This window comes from Hesperophylax consimilis, chromosome 29 (genome assembly GCF_061612785.1).
Source record: "Hesperophylax consimilis isolate HC1 chromosome 29, BYU_Hcon_1.0, whole genome shotgun sequence".
NCBI lineage: Eukaryota > Metazoa > Arthropoda > Insecta > Trichoptera > Limnephilidae > Hesperophylax > Hesperophylax consimilis.
Window position 1 is genome coordinate 17,102,460 of NC_142864.1, and position 27,912 is coordinate 17,130,371.

The window sequence follows — 27,912 nt, forward strand, 5'->3', positions numbered from 1 at the left end:
AATATCGGTCGAAGTATATACCCAGATATTTGATATTTTCGGTTTGTGTGATTGGAGGACAATTGCATGGGGTGCTCGCTGAGTGACAGGAATGTATTTTAAGGTAGATGTTTTTGGCGGGTTGGCCTCTCGAGTTTATGCTAATGGTTATGAATTTAGTCTTATCTATATTTAAAGTCAATAAGTTAGAGTCAAGCCATTTTTTTGAGATATTTAGGCCAACTTCAGCTTTTGTGATTAGTGTGTTCCAGTCAGTGGCCTTAAAAAGTAACACAGTGTCATCAGCAAAGCTTATAATTTCCCCGTCTAATTCGAGGTGACAAAGATCGTTAATATAAATAAGAAATAGGATTGGGCCAAGTACGCTGCCTTGTGGTACTCCGTAGGATACTTGTTCCTTGTCACTACATGTGTTTTCTATTGAGGTATATTGGGTGCGATTTTCCATGTAGCTTTCAATTAATTTGAGTTCTGTTCCCGTGATTCCGAAATATTTAAGTTTATTGAACAGGTTTTGGTGGTGAATTGTGTCAAACGCTTTTGCCAGGTCTAGGAATATTCCAAGGCATTTTTTACCCTGATCTATATTTGTTTTGAGGAAGTCTGTTACTGAGGCTATGGCATGTGAGGTACTCATATTTTCCCTGAATCCAAATTGATTTGGTGATAGTATATTGTTTTTGTTAAGAAAAATTAAAAGGTGGTTTTTGATATGTTTCTCGAGAATTTTTGAGAGCGTGTTTAGAATTGTAATTGGTCTGTAATTATTAATTTCTTCCTTGTTTCCTTTTTTGTGGATTGGAATTACTTTGCCCGTTTTCAAAATAGTTGGGAACACTCCTTCTTTAATGGACCGATTTATAAGTATAGTAAGTGGGATAAGAAGTGCTGACTTTATTATTTTTAGTGTCATCGGTGATATTTTGTCGCTACCCTGAGAGTTTGTGTTTTTTAGTTCGTTTATAAGTTTTAGTGTTTGTATTTGGGTAATGTACGGAATTTTAAAGGAAGAAACACTAGTGTGTGTATAGTGGTTTGAGAATTCTGGGATATCGTCATTTGTAGTGATTCTGTTTGCTAATACCTTGCCGACGTTAGCGAAATAGTTATTCACAAAATTACATACTTTTAGTGGTTGTTCTGATGTCTTAATAATCTCGTTATCTATTTTAATCTCGGTTATGGAATCGCCTTTCTTTGAAGATGTGTGGGATATTTCTTTTAGGATTTGCCAAATTTTTTTGGGGTCCTTGTTGCATTTATCTAATTTATTTTTATAATATATTTCTTTCGATATACGTGCAAGTCGCGTGCATAAGTTTCGATATCGTTTATAGAAATTTATGAGATAGATGTCATATGGGTTAGATTTGCATTGTTTGTGGAGTTTGTCTCTTTTACTGAAACTTGTTATGAGTCCTTTTGATATCCACGGTTTTAGAAGTTTATGTTTAGTTGGAGAACTTTTTTCGGACGTGATGGTATTTTTTTTTAATTCGTCTTGAATACATTCTATAAAAAGTGACCATGCTTCATTAATTTTATTGTTTTCTACGAGTTCTTCCCATTTTTTATTAAGTAGTATGTCATTTAGTTTTAAAATATCAGTTGTATTGTGGGTTTTTGTGGTTTTGGAGTGTATTTCTTGTGAATTGTTTGTAGTATTTATTTCCAGGATAAGTGTATAGTGGTCTGTAATTGTCGAGTGATGGATTGTGGATTTGTATGATCTTTTTGTTTTTAACATAATGTGGTCAATACAAGTTTGCGTGGGTAATAGGTTATTTTGTTTAAAGTTGACTCTTGTGGGTTCATTTATGGTGCTAAAGAGTCCATGGAATAACAAAAGGTTTAAGTAATCGTCACTTTGTGGATGTTTTTTATTTTCTAAAATGTTTATATTCATATCTCCTATTAAGCAGATATTTTTTTGTTTTTTCATTTTGATAAGTTGACTGTCTAAGGACCTCAGAAAGGGAAATATGTTTTTTATAGAAGGTGATCGATACATAGCTAAAATACACATGTCATTATTTATGATTATTTCAAAGCCGTTTGCGTCTGTGATATCTACCTCCGTTAAAGTTGAATGTAGATGTTTTTTGCAGTAAATTACAATACCGTCATTTTGATTTTTAATATTTTTGGAGTGAGTGACCGTATAATTAGGTAATTGTATTGGTGTGAAGATTTTATCTAGCCAACATTCTGTGAGAATTATCACGTCAAATTCTGTCTCCAATTGTTGAAGTACGACAGTGAAATTGTCAAAATTTTTTGAGATACTGCGTATGTTTTGGTGTAATATTTTTAATTGTTTAGCCATGGTAAGATTAAAATTATCGGATGGATGTGTACGATTTTGGGATAGTAAATTCAGATCATCTTTATTATATCATCGGAGTGTTTAATATAAATTATTTTATCTTTCTCGGCTTTCCGCGCCATAACCTTTCCATCTTTGGTCCATACAAATGCATATCCCTTTGTGATGGCTTGTTGTTTTGTTTTCCATAGTAGTTCCTTTAGATATGGTGACAGGATTTCACTGATGTAGATTTTTGAGTTTAGCCCTGGGGATGTTTTGTATTTGACTTCTCTTTTCTTAGAGAGCAAAAGCTCACGTAATTTAGGATTATTGAATCTAATTTTGATTTTCGGATGGTCCCTTTGTTTTGTTGACGTTGATGCTGCAGACGGTCCCCCTGGTTGAGCCTTGGCAGTAGTTGGATGTAGTCTGACGGCCTGTAGAATGTCTTCCGGAAGGATCTGAATGTCCGCTGTTTCGGCTATTGACCTTACTATTTCCAATATAGATTCATCCGCTTTAAGAGGTACTCCGGATATTTCTAACGAGTCTGCCAGTATTCTATGGTCGCTTTCGGCAGCCCGTATTTCCAGATTCTTTAGTAGAATACTTTTTTCGTTTAATGTTTTTTTTAATGTTTCGATATCTGTCATCATTGTTTTTTCCGAGAGAATGGATTGTTCTATTTTTTCTATTAATTCATCATATTTATTACAAAGAAAGTCTATGGTTTTTTGTCTTTCTGCTGCTTCAAGGTTCATTTTTTTGAAAAGTTCGTTTTTTAATTCATCTATTTTTGTGTCTATGTGCGACATTAGTCGATGTGTTAGGTCTTCGAGTAATTCGGCTGAATGAGGAGTAGGAGATGCACTGGTGTTTTTACGTGATTTCGACATTTTTAAATTTGTGCTTATGATTTGGTCGATAGATGTCACTTTAATTAAGTTAAATTTAGTTCTATTTCCTTCAGTTCCAATTATTTAAGTAGTCACTGTAATCTATTTTCAAGTAGTTTAGGTTATTTAGCTAATTTATTATTAAAGTAACAGAAAAAAAAAAAAAAAACTTTTTGAAACAGTAGGATTCGAAATCACTTGGTTCAGATATCTCCCCTGTCTAGACTGCCGCTTTCGTGACTGTTCACGCCACTGCGCTATTGGCCGCTTATGACGTATCGTGAAATAGGTGCAATATGAAATCTCTTGGTAGAGAAATTTTATGAAATAAGCTGATGGATTTTTTCGACAAAAGTCACTGTCACTTTGTAGAGATTGTTCACTTGGAATCACTTGAAATCACTTAATGAAATCACTCAGAGTTCACAGTCCGTAGAATTTAACTGTAATTTATCTTCATGTAAACGTTTACTGATATCTTGTTTGCTTTTTTTTGAATTATACGCTAAAATTCGGATAATTTTTGTGGAGCAATATTTTTGCGTGCGCTCTATGTGACGGTTGGTAAGTTTTTTAACTGATTGACTGCTTTCTAGAATACCACACAAAAAATTATAAAGATTAGAATATGAAAATTATTCATTTATTTACAATCTTATATGAAAATAAATATATATTTCTTAACAAAACTATATTATTTTATTTACTGCCCCTTACCAAAAAAACATTTTTTTCGAATTTTCTAAAAATATCGTAATTTTTTCTCATATTGTTTACATTACACTCTATGGAGTAGCTGGTATACTACAGGGTTTTTCAATAAGAGGTGTTATTTTGATATTCAATCGTAAAAGATCAATGGTTTCGTTGCTTGTGTGGCACGTAGCGCCGTCTTGTTGAAAGTAAACGTTGTCCAGATCAATACCATCCAATTCCGGCCATAAAAAATCATTAATCATCTCTCGATAGCGCAATCCATTCACCGTAACTGTTGCTCAGCCTCATTTTCGAAAAAGTAAGGTCGAATGACTCCGCCGGACCATAAACCGCACGAAACAGACACATGTTGAGAATAAAGAGGCTTTTCAACAATAACTCTTGGGTTTTCCGATTTGATTCACTCAAGTGAATTTTAATAATTTCAATGCGTTGTTGAAGCGTGTATCGTTCCATTTTTATTAATGGCGTAGTTTCTACTTGTCAAATGTCAAAAAATGACAGCTTCAAAAGTAACATCTATCGAAATAGCGGGCTATTCAAAATAACACTTCTTATTGGAAAACCCTGTATTTAAAAATAATTTGGAGTACAAAGGGTTAATTGTAGGTTAAATTAATAAATCTCTGAAAAGGAACACAGTTAGTCGAGTGGGTTTAGGTCAGCCTCGGGTCTAGTGTTCAAATCCCAGATACGCCCAGTTTATGATACACCGTGAATATTAAATTTAATTTGTAAACACATAAATATTAATATATCAAAACCTACATAATGTAGGTATGACATGATTGAATCCAATGCAAAGAATAAAGGTTATCGATAGTCTTGTGCGTGGGAAGATTCAAAAACTGAAACGCTAGCTAATATAATAAGTAAGTCGAAGAATGGTTGAAAAGGACATCGACAGAAGGTTAAACGCAATAAATATAATGATTGGAGGATTTAATAAAGTGGTCAGTAATACCTAGAATAAGTTGTCAAAAGGTAGAGAGGCTGGCAGTTCGCAACGCAGTTCTAATACCGACTCTGATGTATAGCAAAGAGGCACGGAGCTGGCAGAGGAATGAAGAAAAAGTATGTATACTGACTCCTGTAGAAATGAGATTCGTGTGTTAAAACTAAGCATGATCGAATTACAAATGAGGAGATCCAAGAGGAATGCAAGTGTAATAAATAAGATCGAGAAATGGACACTTAGATGATTTTGGGCACGTACTAACATCGATTGAAACTGGAGAGAAAGATACGCCCAAGAAAGATAGCGAGGCAAATTGGAGTAAATCAAATACTTAACCTTTCAGGCTAATTTGTTCGCTTTTGGGAACAACTCATCTGCTATCACAGACTCCCTTACTGTCGTGGTGAGAAATATGATCTAAACGGTGTTAGAAAGAGAAAACACCACGCTTTATATTCAAATCTAGAAGTTAACCACAAAAGAATTCAAATTTGCACCTTTTTTTAATTTTGATAAGAATCGACAAAAAAACGAGGTGATACTAACGTTTGTTATATATTTGTCTAATAAAGTAAGTGTGTTTTTATATATGTATTTTCGCTATCAGTAATATAAATTGCAAAAATCGTAAAGTGCGCAATTTTAATTTGTTTTCATGTATGCATTCAAAATTTTAATACATCAAAAAATAAATGTCTATTTCTAATCATAAAATTTGATAGCGTATTTTATCACTTTTCAAAATTAGTTTTCAGTTTTCGGATACGTTCAGAAATATTCCATTTATTTGGATTTTATTGCAAAGCGGAAATACTCAGACTTTCTGACAGAATATACCTGAGTCCTGAGAAGGTAAGATATAAATACCGAATTCCAATTATGAAAAATATATGTTATTTTTATTGCAAAGCGGAAATTCTCCGACTTTCTGACAGAATATACCTGAGTCCTGAGAAGGTAAGATATAAATACCGAATTCCAATTATGAAAAATATATGTTATTTTTATTGCAAAGCGGAAATACTCCGACTTTCTGACAGAATATACCTGAGTCCTGAGAAGGTAAGATATAAATACCGAATTCCAAATATGAAAAATATATGTTATTTTTATTGCAAAGCGGAAATACTCCGACTTTCTGACAGAATATACCTGAGTCCTGAGAAGGTAAGATATAAATACCGAATTCCAATTATGAAAAATATATGTTATTTTTATTGCAAAGCGGAAATACTCCGACTTTCTGACAGAATATACCTGAGTCCTGAGAAGGTAAGATATAAATACCGAATTCCAATTATGAAAAATATATGTTATTTTTATTGCAAAGCGGAAATACTCCGACTTTCTGACAGAATATACCTGAGTCCTGAGAAGGTAAGATATAAATACCGAATTCCAATTATGAAAAATATATGTTATTTTGGAAGATAATCTCTTTTCAGATGCTGAATTGAAATAGTAATTATATGAAATTCTCTCGTGTTTCTTTAAATGCTACTTAACTCACATGTCAAGAGATTTTAAATAAGTCATGTTTTATTAAATATTTTCACAACAGTCGCCTACGCCTTTTTTTTTTTTTTTATATTTACTCCACACAGGAGGCCCTGAAGAAAATAATTTCCCTCAGGGCCTATGTCATCTTTGGGGATGCTGTGTGGAGGGTCTTTTTGTGGAGAGGAAGGAGTGAACATGGGTCTTGAAGAGTCCCATGTTGTAGGAGGGAGGAAACACAGAGGCCGGCAGTTCGTTCCACAGCCGAGCTGTTGAACTTAATAACGAATCGTAGAAGCGACTTGTTCTCATGTGACAAGTGTCAACTGTGTACAAATGTTGGGCGCGCGTTTGGCGTGTATCCCGACTACGCACCGGTGCCGAAGGGATCAATGACGCTAGTTCCTCAGAGCATCTTCCATTGTAATACCGATAGAACAAGGACAGCATACCTACCTGACGCCTGTGCTCTAAAGATTGCAGTCCGTTTGTTAAGATTGGGGAATCTATCAAACGGACCGCCCGTTTCTGCACAGAGTCAAGGGTTTTTTTCAGGTATTTTGGGGCTCCAGACCAGAGATGGCTGCCAAATTCGACAGTAGGGCGCACTTGCGATTTGTACAGGGTGAGCAGTTGTGTACTATTAAAATATCTGCGGGCCCTGTACAGTACGCCCAGCTTCTGAGAGGCCAACTTTACTCTGGCTTCGATGGAGCCCCCGTACCTGAGCTGGTCACTTATAGTTACACCAAGCATATCAATGGAAGGCCTGTTCGGAAGATTGCTTCCGTTGAAGGAGACTAGATTATCATTTGGATCCCTTTTAGACGTAATCAGACAGGATTGGGTCTTTGAAACATTAAATTCGACGAGATTATTTTTACCCCAGGAGGAAATACTCTCGAGATAACCGTCCATTCTCTGCTTCAAAGCCCTCCGAGCCGTTGGAGTTTGTGTGCCCTTTGGGGGCTTGTCAAACAAAAAGCTATCATGAACTGTACTGTCATCCGCGTAACAATGAATCGGTGCACATGTCAAAAGGTCATTGATGTGCAACAAAAACAAAGTCGGAGACAGAACCGATCCCTGTGGGACGCCAGCATTTATAGAGTGTGAGGATGAGGTGAAACCGTCAGCAACCGCCTGAATCGACCTATCCCTTAAAAAGTCAGCAATCCACGTACACAGGGATGCGGGAAGTCCGTAAGAATGCAATTTGTTGACAAGTCCTCGGTGCCAGACCCGGTCAAAGGCCTTGGATATGTCTAGTGCGACCGTTTGGGTCTCACCGTGACGTTCCAGGCACCGCCCCCAAACATGCGTCACATACGCGAGAAGATCACCGCACGAGCGGTTCCGCCGGAATCCGTATTGACGGTCGTTGATAATTTTGTTCTTCTCGAGGTATGTGAGCAGTTTGTCGTTGATCACACGTTCCATCACTTTGGACAGAACTGATGTGATCGCTATGGGGCGGTAGTTGGCCGGGTTGGAGCGGTCACCTTTCTTGGGAATAGGGTGAATTACCGCTTTTTTCCAACCAGAGGGCACAGTGCCACACTTCAGGGACATTTTGAAGAGCTTTGTCAAAACTGGAACTATTTCCGCAGCACACCTCTGCAATACCAGGGCAGGTATTCCATCAGGTCCACTAGCTTTGTTAACATCGAGCCCCCGTATGACGTGGAGTACATCCCGATGCCGGATCCTCAGCTTTTTCATAAAGAAGCCGCAGTGAGGAACCGACGGCGGAACAGCACCCCCGTCGTCGAGGGTCGAGTTTTCCGCAAACATTTTCCCTAAAAGGTTTGCCTTTTCGGTGGCGGTGTTTGCTAGTGAGCCGTCAGGTCTGGTAAGAGGTGGCAAACTGGGTTTGCAAAAATTTCGACCTATTGAGCCCGCAAGCGACCAGAATGCTCTGCTGCCATGCGGGCAGGCAGCCAGCTTTTTGCTGATCTGCAGGTCGTGTTCGAATTTTGATCTATTGATGATTCTCTTGCATTCCTTTGCCGATTTGTTGTATGCTGATCTGCTTTCGGGCGTTCGAGATGTGTTGTAGGCTCGGTAAGCCGCGTTTTTTCGTCGAACTGCTTCGGAGCATTGTCGACTGAACCACGGCTTTGAGCCCACGACAGTTTCTTTAGTAGTCGATTGTATGAAGCCATCCATCGCCGATTTGATGACTTCACCAATCTCCTGGGCACATCTTGAAGGGTCCGAAGTCCGAAAACAAACAGCTGACCACGGAAAAGCATTGAAATGGGCCCGCATACCGAACCAATCTGCTGACCTATAGTGCCACACTTTTCTCCTCAGCCTCTCATTGGTTGGTCTGAGGCTAACGGGGATTGATGTCGTCACTAGGCAGTGGTCAGATGATCCCAGAGGCGCTGTGACGTCAATCTTATAACCGTGTGGCACAGTAGTTAAGAATAGGTCTAACAGATTGGAGCGGTGAGTCTGGACATCAGGAACCCTTGTAGGCTCCTGAACCAATTGCTCTAATCCGTAGCAAATGGCAAAGGATTCCGCCTGTCGGCCAGCCGAGTCCGTTGGGCCTGAGAACTTCAACCATGGTTCGTTATGAACGTTGAAGTCCCCCAGAACAACAAACTCGGCCGAAGGGTAGCGGGGCAAGAGATCATCAATAGTATCGCTCAAATGTTTGAAGAGCTCGGAAGTGTCTGATTCGCTATGGTTCGGTGAGCGGTATAGACATGCGTAGAATCTTGCCGTACTGGCAAGATTGACGCGCACCCACATTACGTCGAATCTGGAGTTTTCCAGACTCAATAGTCGCACACAGTTGACGTCAGCTCGACTATAGAGGCAGACTCCTCCTTTCAGTCGGAATTTGCTTGCGAGGGTAAAGCCCGGGCAGTCCAGATAGGAGGAGTCTGGCGGCTCGGCTATCTGAGTTTCGGATAGGAAAAGAAGGTTGGGACGTTGGGACAAAAGATGGTGATGGACGGAATTTAAATTAGTGTGCAGGCCGCGAATGTTGGCAAAATTTACCAACAGTTTTGGCCCGCACCGGGGACGCCTGCTACTCGCCGCTGTAATGATGTTAAAATTGTTGTGTTGTATATTCATGAATTTTTTTTTTTTTTTTGTAAGGGTAGGAGGTGAAAGGAAAGGTCTGGAAAGGAAAGGTATGAGGGGTGGGTAGGAATCTGGGGTTCAGGCTGTCCAGGAGTGATGAGCGTTTGGTTCCAGCCCACCCACTGCGGTGCTAGGCGATAGGCTGGGAGAGTCCGGCTGGAGAGGGCATCCAATGCGCCCCAAACGCTGCTGCTGGGTCCCCTCCGGTCACGAACCGGCACAACAGCAGTGGCGGGGTTTTTACACTCGCTGATGGGGCAGCCCACCCTTAGTCGTGAGCCTGAGGGTCGGGCCCCTGTACTATCGAGCGGCCCGGACAGCGGTAACCGGTTGTAAAGGGTCTCCCTCAACCAGCATCTCCCAACCGGCCCGCCACGCAGAAGGTGGGCCGACGCACCCGCCACCAAGACCCGGGCAAACCTTAACCCATAAACCCGGGCACCCCTGCTAAGTCACCAAACGTAGCGAACCACTTGGGGTGACCTGTGGCAGAGGTGTTGGTCATCCAATAAATGGTTCCCAGGGCGGCGGTACCCATTCCCGCCTACCAAAATACGCCTACTCATTGTAAACGTTTTTTACGTTAGCGCGCTCCCTCTATCATTCGTATTAACATATCCCCTTTAAAACCATCCTCTTCTTCTTTTTGAACGCTTATAGCGGAGCCTTAAGCCCCGCATACCCAATTTCTACCGATTTATAACAACTTTCTCGTTAACTCTTAAGATACGCTACGTTTTTAAGATACAAAAAAGTATATGTTATTTTTTAAATATAATATATATACATTTTTTATGCTGTAACGTTAATTATATGAAATTCGCTCGATAGAAAAAAATCTCAAAGTAAGCTCCGAAAATTATTAAAAACACGTTTTGTTCTGTTATTTAATATGTTACAGGCCTGACAAATTCGCAGTGTAACTTTAAATGCAACTAAAGCATCTGTCGAGAGATTTTTGCTATATTTCAAACAAGGCGTGTTTTATTAAATATTTTCACTATTTTCGCTTAATTATTATCGTTTTTTTAATATTAGCGCGCTCCTTCTAACATTCGTGTTTAAATTTTATTTATTTAATATTTAATACATGTTACATTATTATGAAATTTACATAAAGTAGATATAATGGATCACCATACTAGGCGGCTGCCTGTTTCATGATGACCAATTGAGTGTAATTAATTTGTATGAAATATGAAATCTAGTGTAAACATATGAAATTAGTAACTATAGATGAAGCTAAAATTTTGGAAAAATTGTAATAAAAAGTAGAAGATAGAAATTAGAAAGGAGAAAGAAGTAAATTAGCATTAGATTGTAAAAATGTACATAATTATATATATAATTTTTAATATGTGTGCATGCAAGCACACATGTGTTTATAGCAGCAGACATACCTATATACATATAACAGCACATGTATACATACACCCATATGACGCATCCTCACGCATATAAACAATATATACACCTCTATCTGAGTACTTGGAATAGGCTACTAACACTAATTAGTAGCCTATTCTATACTATACTAACTACTAATATCTCCCTTTCAAACCATTTCTGAACACTTACTCCCGGGCCTTAAGGAAGAATATATAATAAGAATATAATAATATCAAGAATCGCACGAAGTTGAAGATAGATTCAACGGTGGCCGAGTGAAAGGAAAGAAGGAAGTCGGCCTGTCATATCTAGTCAATAAACTTAATAAAACAATTTCAAATAAAAATTCTATTTTGAAAGGCATTCTTTCGACAGGGTAAAACTAAATTCATATTTAGTAATCCAGTCACGTCATTTTGTCATTTCGACTGTTCTTTGATTTGTAAAATCGACTAAAAAGATATTCATAAGTGACAGATGTCGATTTGAGACGAAAAAACAAGTCGTTACTTTTCAATTCACCAAAAAAGAATTCGTGACAAAAACGTGGGATGTCGCCTGGTTTTCCATATACTACACACATAATAAAATATTATGCCATGTATGTACCACCGCCTGTGCGAGTTTATTTTCATGTGAATGTATTTGAAAATACCGGTAAAATATACGCAAGTCCATATTAATAATATTGTTATAGCATTAAATCATGGATTCTCAATCTGTTTGAGACTTTTTGAGTGTACTCGGCTTATGAACGAAGATTGGAGTGGAAGTTGAATATCCACTCGAGCGATTTTTTGCATATTATGGCAAGTTTGCGAAAACTTTTTGAATGATCGCTTGCAATAATGTGCCAACTTTATAGAACCTAAAAATATGTGGTAAATGGCTAAATCTCGATGGAATCATTGGCTCTCAACCGCAGTAAGCAATTCATATGTTTTCCATATTAATATTTTGAGGTATTATACAGGGTTTTCCAATAAGAGGTGTTATTTTGATATTCAATCGTAAAAGATCAATGGTTTCGTTGCTTGTGTGGCACGTAGCACCGTATTGTTGAAAGTAAACGTTGTCCAGATCAATACCATCCAATTCCGGCCATAAAAAATCATTAATCATCTCTCGATAGCGCAATCCATTCACCGTAACTGTTGCTCCAGCCTCATTTTCGAAAAAGTAAGGTCCAATGACTCCGCCGGACCAAAACCGCACCAAACAGTCACAAGTTGTGGATAGAGAGGCTTTTCAACAATTACTCTTGGGTTTTCCGAGCCCCAGATGCGACTTTTTTTGGTGACGAAGCCACTGAGGTGGAAATGGGCCTCATCAATCAATTTGTATTAATGGCGTAGTTTCTACTTGTCAAATGTCAAAAAATTACAGCTTCAAAAGTAACATCTACCGAAATAGCGGGCTATTCAAAATAACACCTCTTATTGGAAACCCCTGTATTTATTAAATAATATGCAATATCAACCGATCGCTCTAGTGGATATATGACGCGAATGTGAATGGTTGAAGAAGTAGGGGACGCCCGAGGAAGACATGGCACGATCGAGTGGACCAAATACTTAAGTCGGGTCACAAGAGTCAGAATAACAGAAGGGTATGTAAGAGACGATGATTACATGTCAAAAGAATTCGAAGGCTATGGCTTATACGCGCCTGAAAACTGAATTAAAATTTGAATTGAAATTAAATTGCTGTCGTCGCCACGACTTATTCAAGACACCACACGGCAGAACAGATGTTCTAGCACAGCATAGCATGACACGAGGAATGACTATTGAATGATATTTCTGACACAGTGGATGTAGTGCGCCCTACTGTCGAATTTGGCAGCCATCTCTGGTCCGGAGCCCCAAAATACCTGAAAAAACCCTTGACTCTGTGCAGAAACGGGCGGTCCGTTTGATAGATTCCCCAATCTTAACAAACGGACTGCAATCTTTAGAGCACAGGCGTCAGATAGGTATGCTGTCCTTATTCTATCGGTATTACAATGGAAGATGCTCTGAGGAACTAGCGTCATTGATCCCTTCGGCACCGGTGCGTAGTCGGGATACACGCCAAACGCGCGCCCAACATTTGTACACGGTTGACATTTGTCACATGAGAACGGGTCGCTTCTACGATTCGTTCTTAGGTTCAACAGAGCTCGGCTGTGGAACGAACTGCCGGCCTCTGTGTTTCCTCCCTCCTACAACTTGGGACTCTTCAAGACCCATGTTGACTCCTTCCTCTCCACAAAAAGACCCTCCACACAGCATCCCCAAAGATGACATAGGCCCTGAGGGAAATTATTTTCTTCAGGACCTCCTGTGTGGAGTTAATATAAAAAAAAGTATTTAATTCCTCCTTACATAGCGTTAAGAGTTTTTTTATAATTATCTTTCCAGATGTTAAGAGTGTCAGAATGAGAAGATGGTACTGTAAACGGATGAATAATCAGTCGTACAATAAATGCAATAATTTTAAAAAATTAAGCAAAGAGTGTGTTCCAAGACAGAGTTGTCTGGCGGTTCATCCTCTCTGTCTACCCTATCGGAGAAACGGCGTTATGGTTGGTTAGAAAATGTTATTTTTTTTAAATGTTATTTCCGAGAATATCACTATCAAAAAATATAATATATAATAAAATATAATTTCTTTCTGACCATGTGGCCAAGTTGATTTCGATTGAGAAACCCTGCATTACATAATACAGTATCGCTATGTCCAATTCAGTCAATGATATCATTATAAACTCGCCTTCTCCCGAGATGAATGCAGATTACAAAAATAAATATTTCTTATAAAGCAACCTTTGTCTGAATCTCCACGGAGAAAACTTACTGATATCAAATACTGTTTATTTATTAAAAATCTGGTCAAATTACTCGTTTTCCTGTTAAAAATGAGATTGCAGGCCTATAACGAATGAATTGAAGGAATTCCTAACAAATTATCTGTCAAAAGCAGAACGGAATACGTGTTCATACAAATACTAATATTGATTACTATATATATTTTTTAACTTTTTTAAAAGAAATACAAACATTCCTGGGTTACGAATAACCTGACAATATTTGAAAATATCCTACTACCACCACAATAAGCGGAAAATGTTGCTTGTGTTGTGATGGAGGACGTAGCAGGCCGAGGAATTGAACACACTACCCCTGGGTGGGACCCAAACCCAAACGCGATATCAACTCAGCCACCGACCGGTTACATATATTGTTGTATTCCATCATGATATATATTAGTAAAAGAACACGTGTTCTCGATATATTCTGAATGACTAATATTTTATCAGGAAGTTCGCATTTAGTCACTTTTTAACAGGATCATTTTTCTCCGTGTAACAATAATAATAATGATACAAATAGCAACATGTTTTATTAAAAACCCTCGAGGGCACTTCAATAACACGAACTTCAATACAAAATATAAATAATTATTGAAGACAATATTGGCGATTTCTAAACGAAAATCTGAAACAGAAAAATCAGAAAAGGATATGGTCACATCTAGGACTCGAACCCAGGACCCTTGTCTTGCCGCGACCCCACTGTACCACTGAGCTAATGAGACCCTATCTCCCTCGGTTACCTACCTAACTCCCACCTATGGTATTGTAAGTTCCTCTCGTCTTACAATGAGTTTTGTAACTCATTGTCATTACTCTAGCAAGAAAATAATAAAAAAAATATTCACGCTGACCGGTTTCGGATAAAGCGTTCATTCCTCAGGGCAAAATATACTAATTTAACATTACAAAAGAACGGGGGAAAATAATATATAACTAAGTGTTGAAGTGGGAGTGGGGGCGTGACTAGGGATTAGTGAAGAGTGAGGGGAGGAGATGGAAGGGATGATGAAAAGGATCATGTCTAAGATGGAACAGTAAGATAATATTTTTTTGTTTATTAATAATACACTTATTATTATGAAGGCGATGCACTACGTAGTAATGCAAAATCGTGTGTTTTTGGTTTGAAAATTTGGTCGCCTAGAAATGTTTCAGATGCTTTAAATAAATACCGCGAGTATAATACATCTTGGCCTTTAAAATAATCGAGTATTTTTTAGATAAGTCTTTTTATAAGCCCATAAAAAAATAATTTATAAGGCCTATGAAAACTGCTTTAAAGTTCAAAATTTCCTACCTACGAACCCATTTTCGGTTATGGTTTTATTGTATAATGTGGCAAATTAAGTTATTTATAAAATGATCGGAAAACATTTAAATATTTATGCCTGAACATCCACAAAATAAAATAAAAGGCACTTTTTGGCCATGTTTTTTTCTTACCTAAATCAAAACAGCTGGATGGTGTTAAGCGGGAATTTAAGCCTTATCGCCATCTACGTAAGGAGTGTTATTGATGTTGGCTCGATTCAAAATATTACACGAAGTAGTGCATCGCCTAAAGCTCGGTCCAGACATGTTCTTTTGTCCGTACCGTACCTCCGTTTCGTACCAGCGTCGCAATCAAGAACGCTAGTTTGGACGCCCGTTCGGTACGGTACGGTGGTACGGCATCTCGATACGGATAGAGGTACGCTCCGATCCATCGCGAGTCGGTTTTTCGGCCCGTTCAAAGGCGATACGGTACGGGTCTGCGCCAGTCTGGACGTGTTCGCGGCGTCTTACATCTTTCTCTGTTTTTGAACAATTCTAACTCCCACCAACGTCGCCTTTTTTGTTTTTTTTTCGTTATATTATTGTGAATAACAATGAAGGACGCGCAAGCAATCGTCAAATTCTCAAACACTTCCGCAGTCGACGACATGGTGGGAGGAAATGGACACGCGATGATCGCAGCGACGTTACGGAGATACGGGCTCTTGATCGCGACGCGTATACGAAACGGAGGTACGGTACGGACAAAAGATGATGCGTCCAGAGTTTTTGGATCGCGACGCTGGTACGAAACGGAGGTACGGTACGGACAAAAGAACATGTCTGGACCCAGCTTTAAGCTCGGTCCAGACATGTTCTTTTGTCCGTACCGTACCTCCGTTTCGTACCAGCGTCGCGATCAAGAACGCTAGTTTGGACGCCCGTTCGGTACGGTACGGTGGTACGGCATCTCGATACGGATAGAGGTACGCTCCGATCCATCGCGAGTCGGTTTTTCGGCCCGTTCAAAGGCGATACGGTACGGGTCTGCGCCAGTCTGGACGTGTTCGCGGCGTCTAAAGCTCGGTCCAGACATGTTCTTTTGTCCGTACCGTACCTCCGTTTCGTACCAGCGTCGCGATCAAGAACGCTAGTTTGGACGCCCGTTCGGTACGGTACGGTGGTACGGCATCTCGATACGGATAGAGGTACGCTCCGATCCATCGCGAGTCGGTTTTTCGGCCCGTTCAAAGGCGATACGGTACGGGTCTGCGCCAGTCTGGACGTGTTCGCGGCGTCTTACATCTTTCTCTGTTTTTGAACAATTCTAACTCCCACCAACGTCGCCTTTTTTGTTTTTTTTTCGTTATATTATTGTGAATAACAATGAAGGACGCGCAAGCAATCGTCAAATTCTCAAACACTTCCGCAGTCGACGACATGGTGGGAGGAAATGGACACGCGATGATCGCAGCGACGTTACGGAGATACGGGCTCTTGATCGCGACGCGGATACGAAACGGAGGTACGGTACGGACAAAAGATGATGCGTCCAGAGTTTTTGGATCGCGACGCTGGTACGAAACGGAGGTACGGTACGGACAAAAGAACATGTCTGGACCCAGCTTTACATCTTTCTCTGTTTTTGAACAATTCTAACTCCCACCAACGTCGCCTTTTTTGTTTTTTTTTCGTTATATTATTGTGAATAACAATGAAGGACGCGCAAGCAATCGTCAAATTCTCAAACACTTCCGCAGTCGACGACATGGTGGGAGGAAATGGACACGCGATGATCGCAGCGACGTTACGGAGATACGGGCTCTTGATCGCGACGCGGATACGAAACGGAGGTACGGTACGGACAAAAGATGATGCGTCCAGAGTTTTTGGATCGCGACGCTGGTACGAAACGGAGGTACGGTACGGACAAAAGAACATGTCTGGACCCAGCTTTAAGGGATTTCTTTTTGTTTGATTTATTTATAATGGATAACTACAAAGTTTATATTAATATTCAAAAGTAAAAATAATAACTATTTAATAAGGAAGAATTAGGTATTCGAAAAAAAATAATGCGTTTACTAATTGCAAATATATGCAGCTTCTCACATCTGTTTACAAATATTTCACGGTGATTTTTCTCAGATTCTAAGAAAAAAATTATTTACACAGCAAATAATAATGCCAATGTTTCTTTACTTAACACTGACTTAAAAGCCGCAATTTTTACACTGAACAGTGTTAAAATTAAAATAACAAACATTTTATTTTATTTATTTAAAGAAACCGAATTTTAATATGCTTTTTTTATATCAACTTTCCAAGTAGATACATTTGAAATATATTTTTTTGTTTATATACTTTTGACGGCCTTTAAGTTTGATTTCTGGTAGTAATCATCTATGTCCTTATTGACAGAAGTACAGATTTTTTTGTATGGTTGATCGAACGTTCGATCAGGACGATAATACCCAGACATGATCACAGCAAATCTGTAGGTGTTGTACTGTTATAAACGCAAGCTACCAACGAAAATACTTTTTATTATAAACTAGGTGACGTGTACCCAGAGTTGCTGGGGATTATGCATAGGAGATAGACATATACCATCACGAACTTTTCTGTAGGCCTTTCTAATATATACAATTCCGTAGTACATTATGTTGATGTATCTCATAAGTAGACATCGGATTATATGCACTAACAAAGTGCCAAAATATGCATGCAAATATGCACTAAAAAAGGCCGAAATATGCACTAAAAACTCTTGATTTGCCCAAAATATGCACAATGCAAAATCAAAAAACCATTTATATTTTTATATATTTTAATTAAAGACCGTACAAAAACAGCGAAATATTCTTAAAATTATGCATAGTTTTTGTGGCAATATACAACTAAGTATTTTTACAAATTTTGGAGCTCAAATTTGTGATGTTTGTCACCCAGTATTAATTTGTACGCCGAAAACAACCTCTCTACGTCAACTGACGTCATTGGACAGAATTTAAAATTTGGCGCCATTTCTGGAGATATCTGTTTAGGCAGGGTATGACCTGTGCCGTTGATGTAGGCATTAATGTTCTTCATATCTTCAAGACTCGGGTTTTTAAGCAAAATAGAGTCTAACTTCTTACGAATCTTTTCTGATATTGAATTAGGAAGGGCGTTGGCGAGTTCGATCATTGTTTCCAGTATTTCTGTTGCTTTAATTAGAGGAAGGTTTTTTGTTTCCAATTTTTTATGGTATCTGGTAACTTGTGGAAATGTGTTGAGATGAGGGCGATATTCTGTTTAATGGATGCGTCTTCAAATACTAGCTTGCTTGGATGAATTGCAATGGCCTCAGAACTGTCAAATTGCCCAACTACCTACTTGTTTTACGGCCTCAAAATTTTCAGCATAGAATAATACTGCCTTTAGCCAAGTACCCCATCGTGTAAATTATGGGTTCTGGCGGCAATGCTAGATTTGGCAATTGCTCTTTATAAGACTGCACACGCGACGGTGCTTTTAAAACCACTTTTTTGTAGAGGAAATCAATTTATTAACATTCCCATACTCTTGCCGTATCTCTTCTGCAAGGCGATGAAACCCGTGAGCTAAGCAGGTAATGTGTAGTAAATTTGGATAAAAAGTTTGCAAGGCTTGGTCAGCTTTCACCATGTATGGCCTCCGCGCTCGTGCCCTACGCGTCATCGTCACCTAGCTCCCTATACGTAGATGATACCTCCCGCTATTAAGAGCGCGCAGGAGCGCCGAGAAATTTTAACGATAGGTACCTATTTGTAAAAATTATTTCTATTTCGTTCATCTCAGCGGAGACAGCAAAAGCGCTATCGGTGTATTGGTGAACCCCAATGCGTGTGTGTGCGTGGCTGCAGGTGTTCGAAGCACGAAACGTCGCGCCGCGCCGGATAGCGACTTCGCGTCAAATTATCGCGATCAGTTCTTATTATTTCATTTACTGTTATTCATTTATTCCAAAAATTAAGTAGGTGCCTAGGTACATATTCGTAATAAAATAGTGATGTCTACATTATTTAATATTGTTTTGTACTTAACTTTATTATTATTATTACTTACTACAAATATGTACGTAGATACATTTATTTTGCCTCCGTAGTTGAGGGGTAAGGCTCTCGACTTCGAGTCCGGAGGTCTCGGATTCAAATCACGGCGTGCGCAAGTAAATTGATTTTAATTAATTTATGTTGTTTCACAATATTAAAAATAATATTCATTAAAAAGAATATTAATTAAATATAATATAAAATAATTGTCTGGAGAAATAATGATACACGCGGCGACTTAGTTACGGCCAAATCAGCTATCAGCTTACAGGGTTTTGTAATACTAGTCCAATTAAGTCGCCAATTGGGGAATCCACAGTCTCACTGGCTCCAGACGGGAGCAGTTCGGACTCTTGTGCGGTATTAACATACAAAAAGTCACGTCGCAACTCGCAACTAGAGCGCCTGCTGTTCGCTCATCACCTCAGTCACATCGCGACTTGTGCGTAGTTATATACATGTGACTGCCTGCTCCGAGCTCATCTTCTGCACACGCACAAGTAAATGAGACTTGTGGGTGCGTGTATACAGGTTGCTGCACACATAAAAAAGTCATGTCGCAACTCGCAACTAGAGCGCCTGCTGTTGACTCATCATCTCAGTCACATCGCAACTTGTGCGTATGACTGCATGTGACTGCCTGCTCCGAGCTCATGCCATGGAAGCCCACATTATAGCAGAAGGGTTCTCGAGAAGCATGGAAATGCATGGATTGAAATTTAACAAACTAGTTGGTGATGGCGACTCCAGCATCATGAAAAAATAATGCAACAAATGCCATATGGTCCTAACCTTATAGTACAAAAAATAGAGTGCAAAAATCACTTACTCCGCAATTTTTGCAACAAAATGTAAAAAACCAACAACGCTAAAGGCTTTGTACCAGTTCATATAAGGAAAAAGGTTGAAGCAAACGTTTTACGCATGAGAAGAGCTGTAGTTGGAGCAGTAAATTACAGGAAAGAGCAAGAAAACACAGTACAAAGTGATAAAATAAAAAAAATTGAAAATGGACATAAAAAATACCGCAAATCATGTGTTTGGTGATCATAAAAATTGTGCATCGTACTATTGCAAGCCGGAGAAGTATACTGATGATCCAAATTTAGTAAGCGATCTTCGAGATTATGGAATATGGACTGATATCCAACAATTCTTATTGTCTCTAATAGCAAATGCAGAAAGTCTTATTATTGACGTGACAAATAACACTGTGGAGCAATTCAACAACGTTATCGCCAAATTTATAGGTGGAAAAAGGGTAAATTTTACTACAAGAGGATCTTACCAAGCAAGATGTTTTGGAGCAGTAGCTTCGTGGAATAGTGAATTGGCAACCCATTCAAGAATACAAAAGAAAATCCAAGGCCACAGTCCCGGCAAATACACGAAGCACTTTATAGAGAGAAAACGACGTTCGAAGGAGAATACACAAATGTGTCGAAAAAAAAAACTAAAGTATAATGAAAATACGACAGAAAAAAGAAAAAAAGTTACAGGGCCCGATGAAAATTATGGTCAATTGGAATTAGAACCAGATATGCCACCTGAAATATTTGAAACGAAAAAAGAGGAATTTCTCAAAGAATTATCTTCAACGAATAAGGAAGAGCTCGAACGGAATACGGTAGGCCAAAACAATAACAATCTGTGGGCAATTGAAAGACGTAAGCGGATAACGGCGTCTAACTTCGGAAAAATATATAAGCTTCGGCAAAAAACTTCAGTTACGGGAGTATTAAACTCTTTACTGTACTCACAATTCAAAGGAACTATGGCCACAAATTATGGAAAAGAAAATGAAAGCCTAGCAATAGAGCAATTTTCAAAAAAAACAAGTTTGCAGGTATCCGCTTGTGGGCTATTTATCGATAAAACCAAAAACTTTTTAGCGGCAAGTCCGGATGGCCTTATCGGTGAGGATTCTATAATTGAAATTAAATGCCCTTATAGTGTAGCAAATATGTCACCAGAAGAGGGAATTGCACAAAAGATAATTGATTACTGTAAATTGGAAGACCATTCTTTAACATTAAAACGGAATCATAATTACTTCTACCAAGTACAAGGCCAGTTACATATTACTCGTCGTAATTATTGTTATTTTGTTGTGTGGAGTCCAAAAGGTTTGCTGTATGAAAAAATTGAGAGGGACGATGAAATCTGGCAAAAAATCGTTCCACTGTTAGAAAATTTCTACCACCAATGCCTTTTACCAGAAATAATTGACGGTCGCATACTAAGAAATTTACCGGCGAGGGAAAGGTCTGGACCATAAATTGTTTTAATTTCATTGTGTAGATGTTAAACAGTATTTTTTTTACAATAAAGCGTTTAAAAACAAAAAATATTAGATCATTGAAGAAGATTGAAAATGTCAAAATGATGTAGGAGGTATTCCCAAAAGTGCATTTTTCTGTAATAATATAACGTATTAAAAAAGTTAAATAAAAACTAAACTAGTTATGTGTATGTACCTAATATGTAGCACAATAAACAATATGGTGCCTCTTATACATATATTTCAATATTCATTTGTATAATATGATATTATAATAACATAATCGATTCAACAACATGTGGTAGATGCATGTACCACTGAACATACGCTGTACCAGCATTCCATCAAACGATCAGTGGTGTATGTACTTACTTACCATCACACATTTTCTTGTAAAATATAATTAAAAAAAAATCTAGAACAATATATATAGTCAAATATAAAAGTTTTTTTTTGGTTCGGTAGTTGTATCTTAAAAAAAAGTGTCCTACAAAGGGATAATATTATGTTGAGTACAACCTTCAAAAGTTATCAAAAAATAATTTAATTAATTTTTGTGTTCCATATCCAACTCGGCAATACGGAACGGAATCATCTCGGGGTCTCTCTGTAACAGGTGTTTTTTTTTCAATTTTTTTCGATTAATTTATTTGACGTAAACAAATTAAATTTGTCACAATATCTTTAGTAAATAAGCTCGGTAAGTATTGGCACACTCAAGATGAGTCACCAAACAGAAAAATAATTTTAAAAAAACATCGATAACTCGGGACATGACAACACTAGTGGACTAGTGTATCGATATAATTATTGAGAATGTCACATCACTTCGTTGACTGTATACGTATTCAACAAAACCCTCTCCGCCCCCCCTCACCCCCGAATACTGAGAGAAAGGGACACATGCACCTCAGCCTGATAATACCTAAATAAAATTGTCAAAATCGAGGTTTTGTAGTCCTCATTTTTCTACTCCAAAACTGAACCGATTTCCAAGATTTTTTTTACCAAATGTATTGAAAGAAAACATTCTATGTCTGTACGTTTTGCTTTTTTTAAAAATACATCGTCTTATTTGTATACTGAACGTTTGTTGATGGCGTTAAAAAAGGCAATTTTAACAATTTTTGAAGGGTTATAACTCCTATAAAAAGTAACTTATCAAAAAAATCAAAACGTACCGACACGCTTGCAGTCAATATTCATATTATGTAAAAAAAATATTTTCTCTAGTGTCAAAATCCAGAGAGGGAAATGAGGAATACGTTTGTATGGAAAAAACACCACCCGGTTTCCTCTTAAACGAAATATGCACGATTTGGGAAAAAAGGCTGAAATATGCATTAACGTCGTAATTATAGACTTATATGCATTTGCATATGCAAATATGCAAATGCATATAATCCGATGTCTACTCATAAGGTTTAGACAGCATTAACAATGTAGTACCCGAAAATATATTTTTACGACTTAATTATAAAACATCGACTTTCAAAAACTTCTACATTACCTAAAACCCGTTTATTAAATAATCACTTTAATTAATTTCTAAGTAAATTGCCATTTTCCATCAGCTAACCAACGATATTCGATTAGCCAATATAATTTAGTGGGCAAGGTCGAAATATCTGCAGGACGTATAGACCAGATCAGTGATTCCCAAACTGGGTCAAGAGTTTAAAAAAGTGCTTTACAGGGCGAATTCAATGTGATTTTGGAAGATATGCATACTTTGGGCACGTACTTTATTATAAACTAGCGCAGACCCGTGAAAAATCACGGGATATTATAATATTGGGATTTGTGAATTTCAAAAACAAACATTGTCAATTTTAGAGACGATCAGAAATTTACCTTCCGAATGAACATGAACACTGGTAGAAAACTTGAAAAATTACGACATCTTCTGTCAAAAGTTAAAACAAAATAAATACACATTTCAAATACAGCATTATTTTAACTCCCTCCAAATACGACGTCTAATTTTTGATCAAATCTTATTGTTTAAAATCCTAATTGTCTGGACTCACCGGAACTTACCAATTTAATAAATCTTCATATTCCGTCTAGATCAATCCGACAATCTGATTTATTTTATCTACCCTCGTGTAGAACAAAAATTCGAAAAAATTCCCCAATTCCTCGTATATGTGCACAATATAATACAAAATCTTACAGCATTGACATTTTTGGTAATAACCTAAAGAAATATCGATATGAAGTAATGCGTACGATCGATTATGAATATGAGAGTATGGAATGTATCGGGAGCATCTCCTATCCTCTTCCTATTTTCCTCTTCCTCTCCCCTTCCTTTAACACAAAATTAATTTTAAGATATTAAAACTTCATTTCCAATGAACTTTAGCATAAGAAACTTCTGTGGCTTGACTTCAGTTAACTTATATATTTATATCTATCATTGTATAGTATGTAAAAGCTGTTTGTTTCTTACAAATAAATTATTATTAATTAATAAAAAAAATGCCTGAATCGTTCTTAAATTGAGTTCCAATTTTGAAAATCAATCAATACAAATCCCAATTTTAGAGTTCATTGAACCGGAGTTACAGACCCAAAGACACACAACCGAAATTAGTAGTTTTTTAATAAAGACTAGATAATTTAGCGTCATTTTGTTGAAATCTACGTCTGATACAATTTATCTATTTGGAAAGTGACTTTCCGAACGATAAGAAAGAATCAATAGCAGTTATTGTTTTATCCTTGGACCTGATCAAATTTTAGGCTGCGGCGCACAGTGGGCTGAAAATCGCCTTTCATAGACATAGAGACTTGAATTTTCGAGGGTCTTTTTTTTGGCTAGAAATGAATTCTTCTGATCATTACTATGCTATAAAATTTCGTATGAAGCAATTGCTTGTACAAATGAAGGAGTTATCATTTTTTTATGAAAAATTTGTATGGCACTGACATTAAAAATGAAGCTATCTCTGGAATCATAAGGTTGGCCATTCTATCCTTACACACAGATATACTACTATTTATTTTTATTTTTTTGACATACTTCGTACTGTGGCGCAGCTTGCGCTTTTTTTTAAATCATCAAAGTTGAAAAAAAAAATTATGTTGATGATTCATTTTAATGCTTAAATGCTTTACATATGAGTATAATTTGTCTGAGTTTACACTATTGTATTTACCCTAGGCGTTCACATTGTATCGCCCTGCTGTTATATTATATTATATGGTTAGGTTATGCAACAACATCAAAAAAAAAATTTTACAAACAGAAGTAGGTCAGTTTTAGTATTGTAGTCTGAAATCTACTTATTCAGCTGACATTTGAATAAGGAATCGTCCATTAATAAGTAGGTCACAGAGGGTTATAAAATAAGGTCAGGTAATTTTGGTAAACATGCATTCAGCTCGACACGGTTAACTTTTCAGTCTGTGACATCGCTAGTGTATGTTTCATGAATACAAAAAAAAATCTAAGCATTTTAAAAATATTTTTTTGCTCCCAACCGTCTGGAGCCAGTGAGACTATGGCATCCCTAATTTGAGTATGGCTGAAGGTAATGGGGAGAGGAAGGAGATGGGGAAGAGGAAGGTGGGGGGGTACCTGGCTATTCAGATACGCGCACCAAAACATGGCTAAATCCATTTCAAGCAACGTTTTAATTCTGAATGGTGATCTTACACCAGGGCGATACTGAGAGTATCATACACTCTAGAACGTGCCGCAAGTATACGATATATTATTTCAATCCAGACCAGAAATGGATAGCCAGGTACTTCCCCGCCATCCTCTAAACAACATTACAACATCAGTTCAATGCTATTAATTTTACCTACGTAACTGGTAAGTATTTATTTGCTGACATGAAAAAGCTATACAGAAATCCGATTGTAGCACGGCTGTATTTTTGAGAAATTTCTAGGTCAAAATAACTATATTCAAGTCATTTCCATCGTGAGCTACGAAGCTTTGAAATACCTACTAAACTGTCATAAAATAAGAAAAACTCCTGGTAAACTCTGGCATTACGAAGTAATTGACTGCAATTTCTAGGTCAATGTAACTTCTTACATATATTCAACTTCCATGGTCATTCCGTCGTGAACTAAGATATTTACATTAAGACGATGCACTACGTCGTGTAATATTTTGAATCGAGCCGCTATCAATAACACATCTTACGTAGATGGCGATAAGGCTTAAATTCCCGCTTCACACCATCCACCTGTTTTGATTTATGCAAGAAAAAAACATGGCCAAAAAGTGCCTTTTATTTTATTTTGTGGATGTTCAGGCACAAATATTTAAATGTTTTTCGATCATATTATAAATAACTTAATTTGCCACATTATGCAATAAAACCATAACAGAAAATGGGTTCGTAAGTAGGAGATTTTGAACTTTAAAGCAGTTTTCATAGGCCTATACATTATTTTTTTCTGGGCTTATAAAAAGACTTATCTAAAAAATTCTCCATCATTTCAAAGGCCAGGATTTATTCTACTCGCAGTATTTAATTAAAGCATCTGAAACATTTCTAGGCGACCAAATTTTCAAACCAAAAACACATGATTTTAAATTACAACGTAGTGCATCGCCTTAAATGATGAACGATGTCAAAAAAGACAAGACACCAAAATATTATTTAGAAAACTAAGGGTTGAAACTCGGGCGAAGCCGGGTAGTCATTTGTAAATCGCATTCGGCTTTTACGTAAAAAATAAACCTACCTAAAAAATTTTTGTCAACTTATATATAATAATAAGCTAGAGAAAATTAAAAATTATATAAAAATTGGACATTATTGATGTTGTAGCTGAAAATTGTTTATTTTTTATTTCGATTTTTTTAAATCTTCATACAAGAAATCTAAATCAACAAAATCGGTAATTATTTACCTACGACTACCGTTTGAGAAAATATTCCGTACATGTTAGGTTAGGTTGGATTAGGTAGAATTAAATCACAAACCAGTCTATACAAACCTAGCGTAGCCCACAAACTACTTGAAAACTGGGATATAACTCTAAAGGGGACGCGAGCAGGCGTTATTAAAGGGGCAATTTTTTGTAGTAGTAAAAACGGTAGTCGTAGGTAAATATTTACCACAAAATCTTTATACATAAATCTTCATACAAAAAATTGAAATTTTGAAAAAAAAATTGCTACAACAATATCAACAATGTTGTTATTCTATAAATATTAATACTCTAGCTCGCTGAGAAGTCACGAACCGCCACTGAGTGGTATATAACACAACCAACAAAAGATAAAATATTGATTAGAAAAATCGAAAAGGATTCTAATTGACATCGAATAGGAAAAGAAAACACTGCAAGACAACGTTACATAAACGGGTCAATTTTCCAAGAAGGTCACCGGAAAATAGACAGACTACGAACATAAATACGTAGCAAAATTTATGTAAACCACAATAAAACCTAAATTATCCGGTATTTATGTATGAAATAAATTATTATGTTTTGCGAACGGTGTTACCATCCCGCCTTGAGTTTCAAACCAAAACAAATAATATGAACGCATACTTCGAATTCCAAGTACATCTTGAACAATTACTCATTTCATATGACGCATATTTAAGTTGACTTAATTCTCGTCTGACTTATCGAAACTAACAAATAAATACATTTCCGCCAGCCTTACGGGGAAGGTGTAGATGTTAGTCTGCCCATAAAAGGATACGCGGTAAATATAGTTTTGTAGATTAACTTGATTCTAAAAAACGCCCATTGCACACTTCAAATTGATCATAAAACATACTTTAACAACTTAAATTACATACGTCTTGTATTTGGGAATGTTTGGATGTGTGTTTATTATATTAAAATGTGTTTTAGCGGAGTTTGATCCTTTTTTCTTCGCTGAAAAAATAAACATTTTGCGAAAATATGTCGAGTGACATTCCGTGTTATTTTTAGGAATTGTAAAATGTTACTGACCTGTTGGGCGACCGGCTCCAAGATGCTCTCGATTATCTTTGTGTGAAACACAGGCATTTTAACGGAAACTGCACATAAACATCAATAACTAAAAACGAAAATAAAATAAGAATAACGATTCGGCGTTACATCCGTCGCGGACACGACCGACTTTACAAACTGACACAGAGCACTAGTGTTGCCAGTAGTGTGATCGCTGTTACACGCTAAACATACCACCGTTAAACGGTTGTTATTAGGGAAAGTAACTTAAGATGGTTGCCTATACAAAAAAAGGAACCCATAAAAATACATGGAAAGGCACTTAACAAAAGCGTAAATTTTAATGCACAAACAATTTCGATTGATTATTTTTGTAGTCGAAACATTGTATTAAATAGTTTATTAAAATTGTTAAAATCAAAGGTTCCAAATTTTTTGTGTATTTCCAATATACAGGGTGTCCGGAAACTCGTAGTACAAGCGGGAAACTGGTGAATCTACATCACATTTGGAGTCGATTTTGTAGTATATATTTTTTTTATTTGAGCTTTCGTTATCGAGTAAATCGAGTTTGAAGTTGATTTTTTTTTTTTTTTAATCAAATTCTTATAAATTATTACTGAAGATCAAAGTACCCAACTAATTAAAACTA

The 27,912-nt window shown here is 37.2% G+C and overlaps 1 protein-coding gene across 1 annotated transcript in view; it reads right to left on the reverse strand.

Moving 5' to 3' along the window:
- The window catches only part of Vinc (vinculin), a 146,714-nt gene extending 119,373 nt beyond the window's left edge, over nucleotides 1-27,341 (reverse strand). The window contains exon 1 of the mRNA XM_089649321.1: nucleotides 27,279-27,341. Within this exon, the coding sequence (XP_089505447.1) occupies nucleotides 27,279-27,335 (57 nt within the window). The 5' untranslated portion in view covers nucleotides 27,336-27,341. The remainder of the gene's footprint in view (nucleotides 1-27,278) is intronic.
- Between the last annotated feature and the right edge of the window lie 571 nt (nucleotides 27,342-27,912).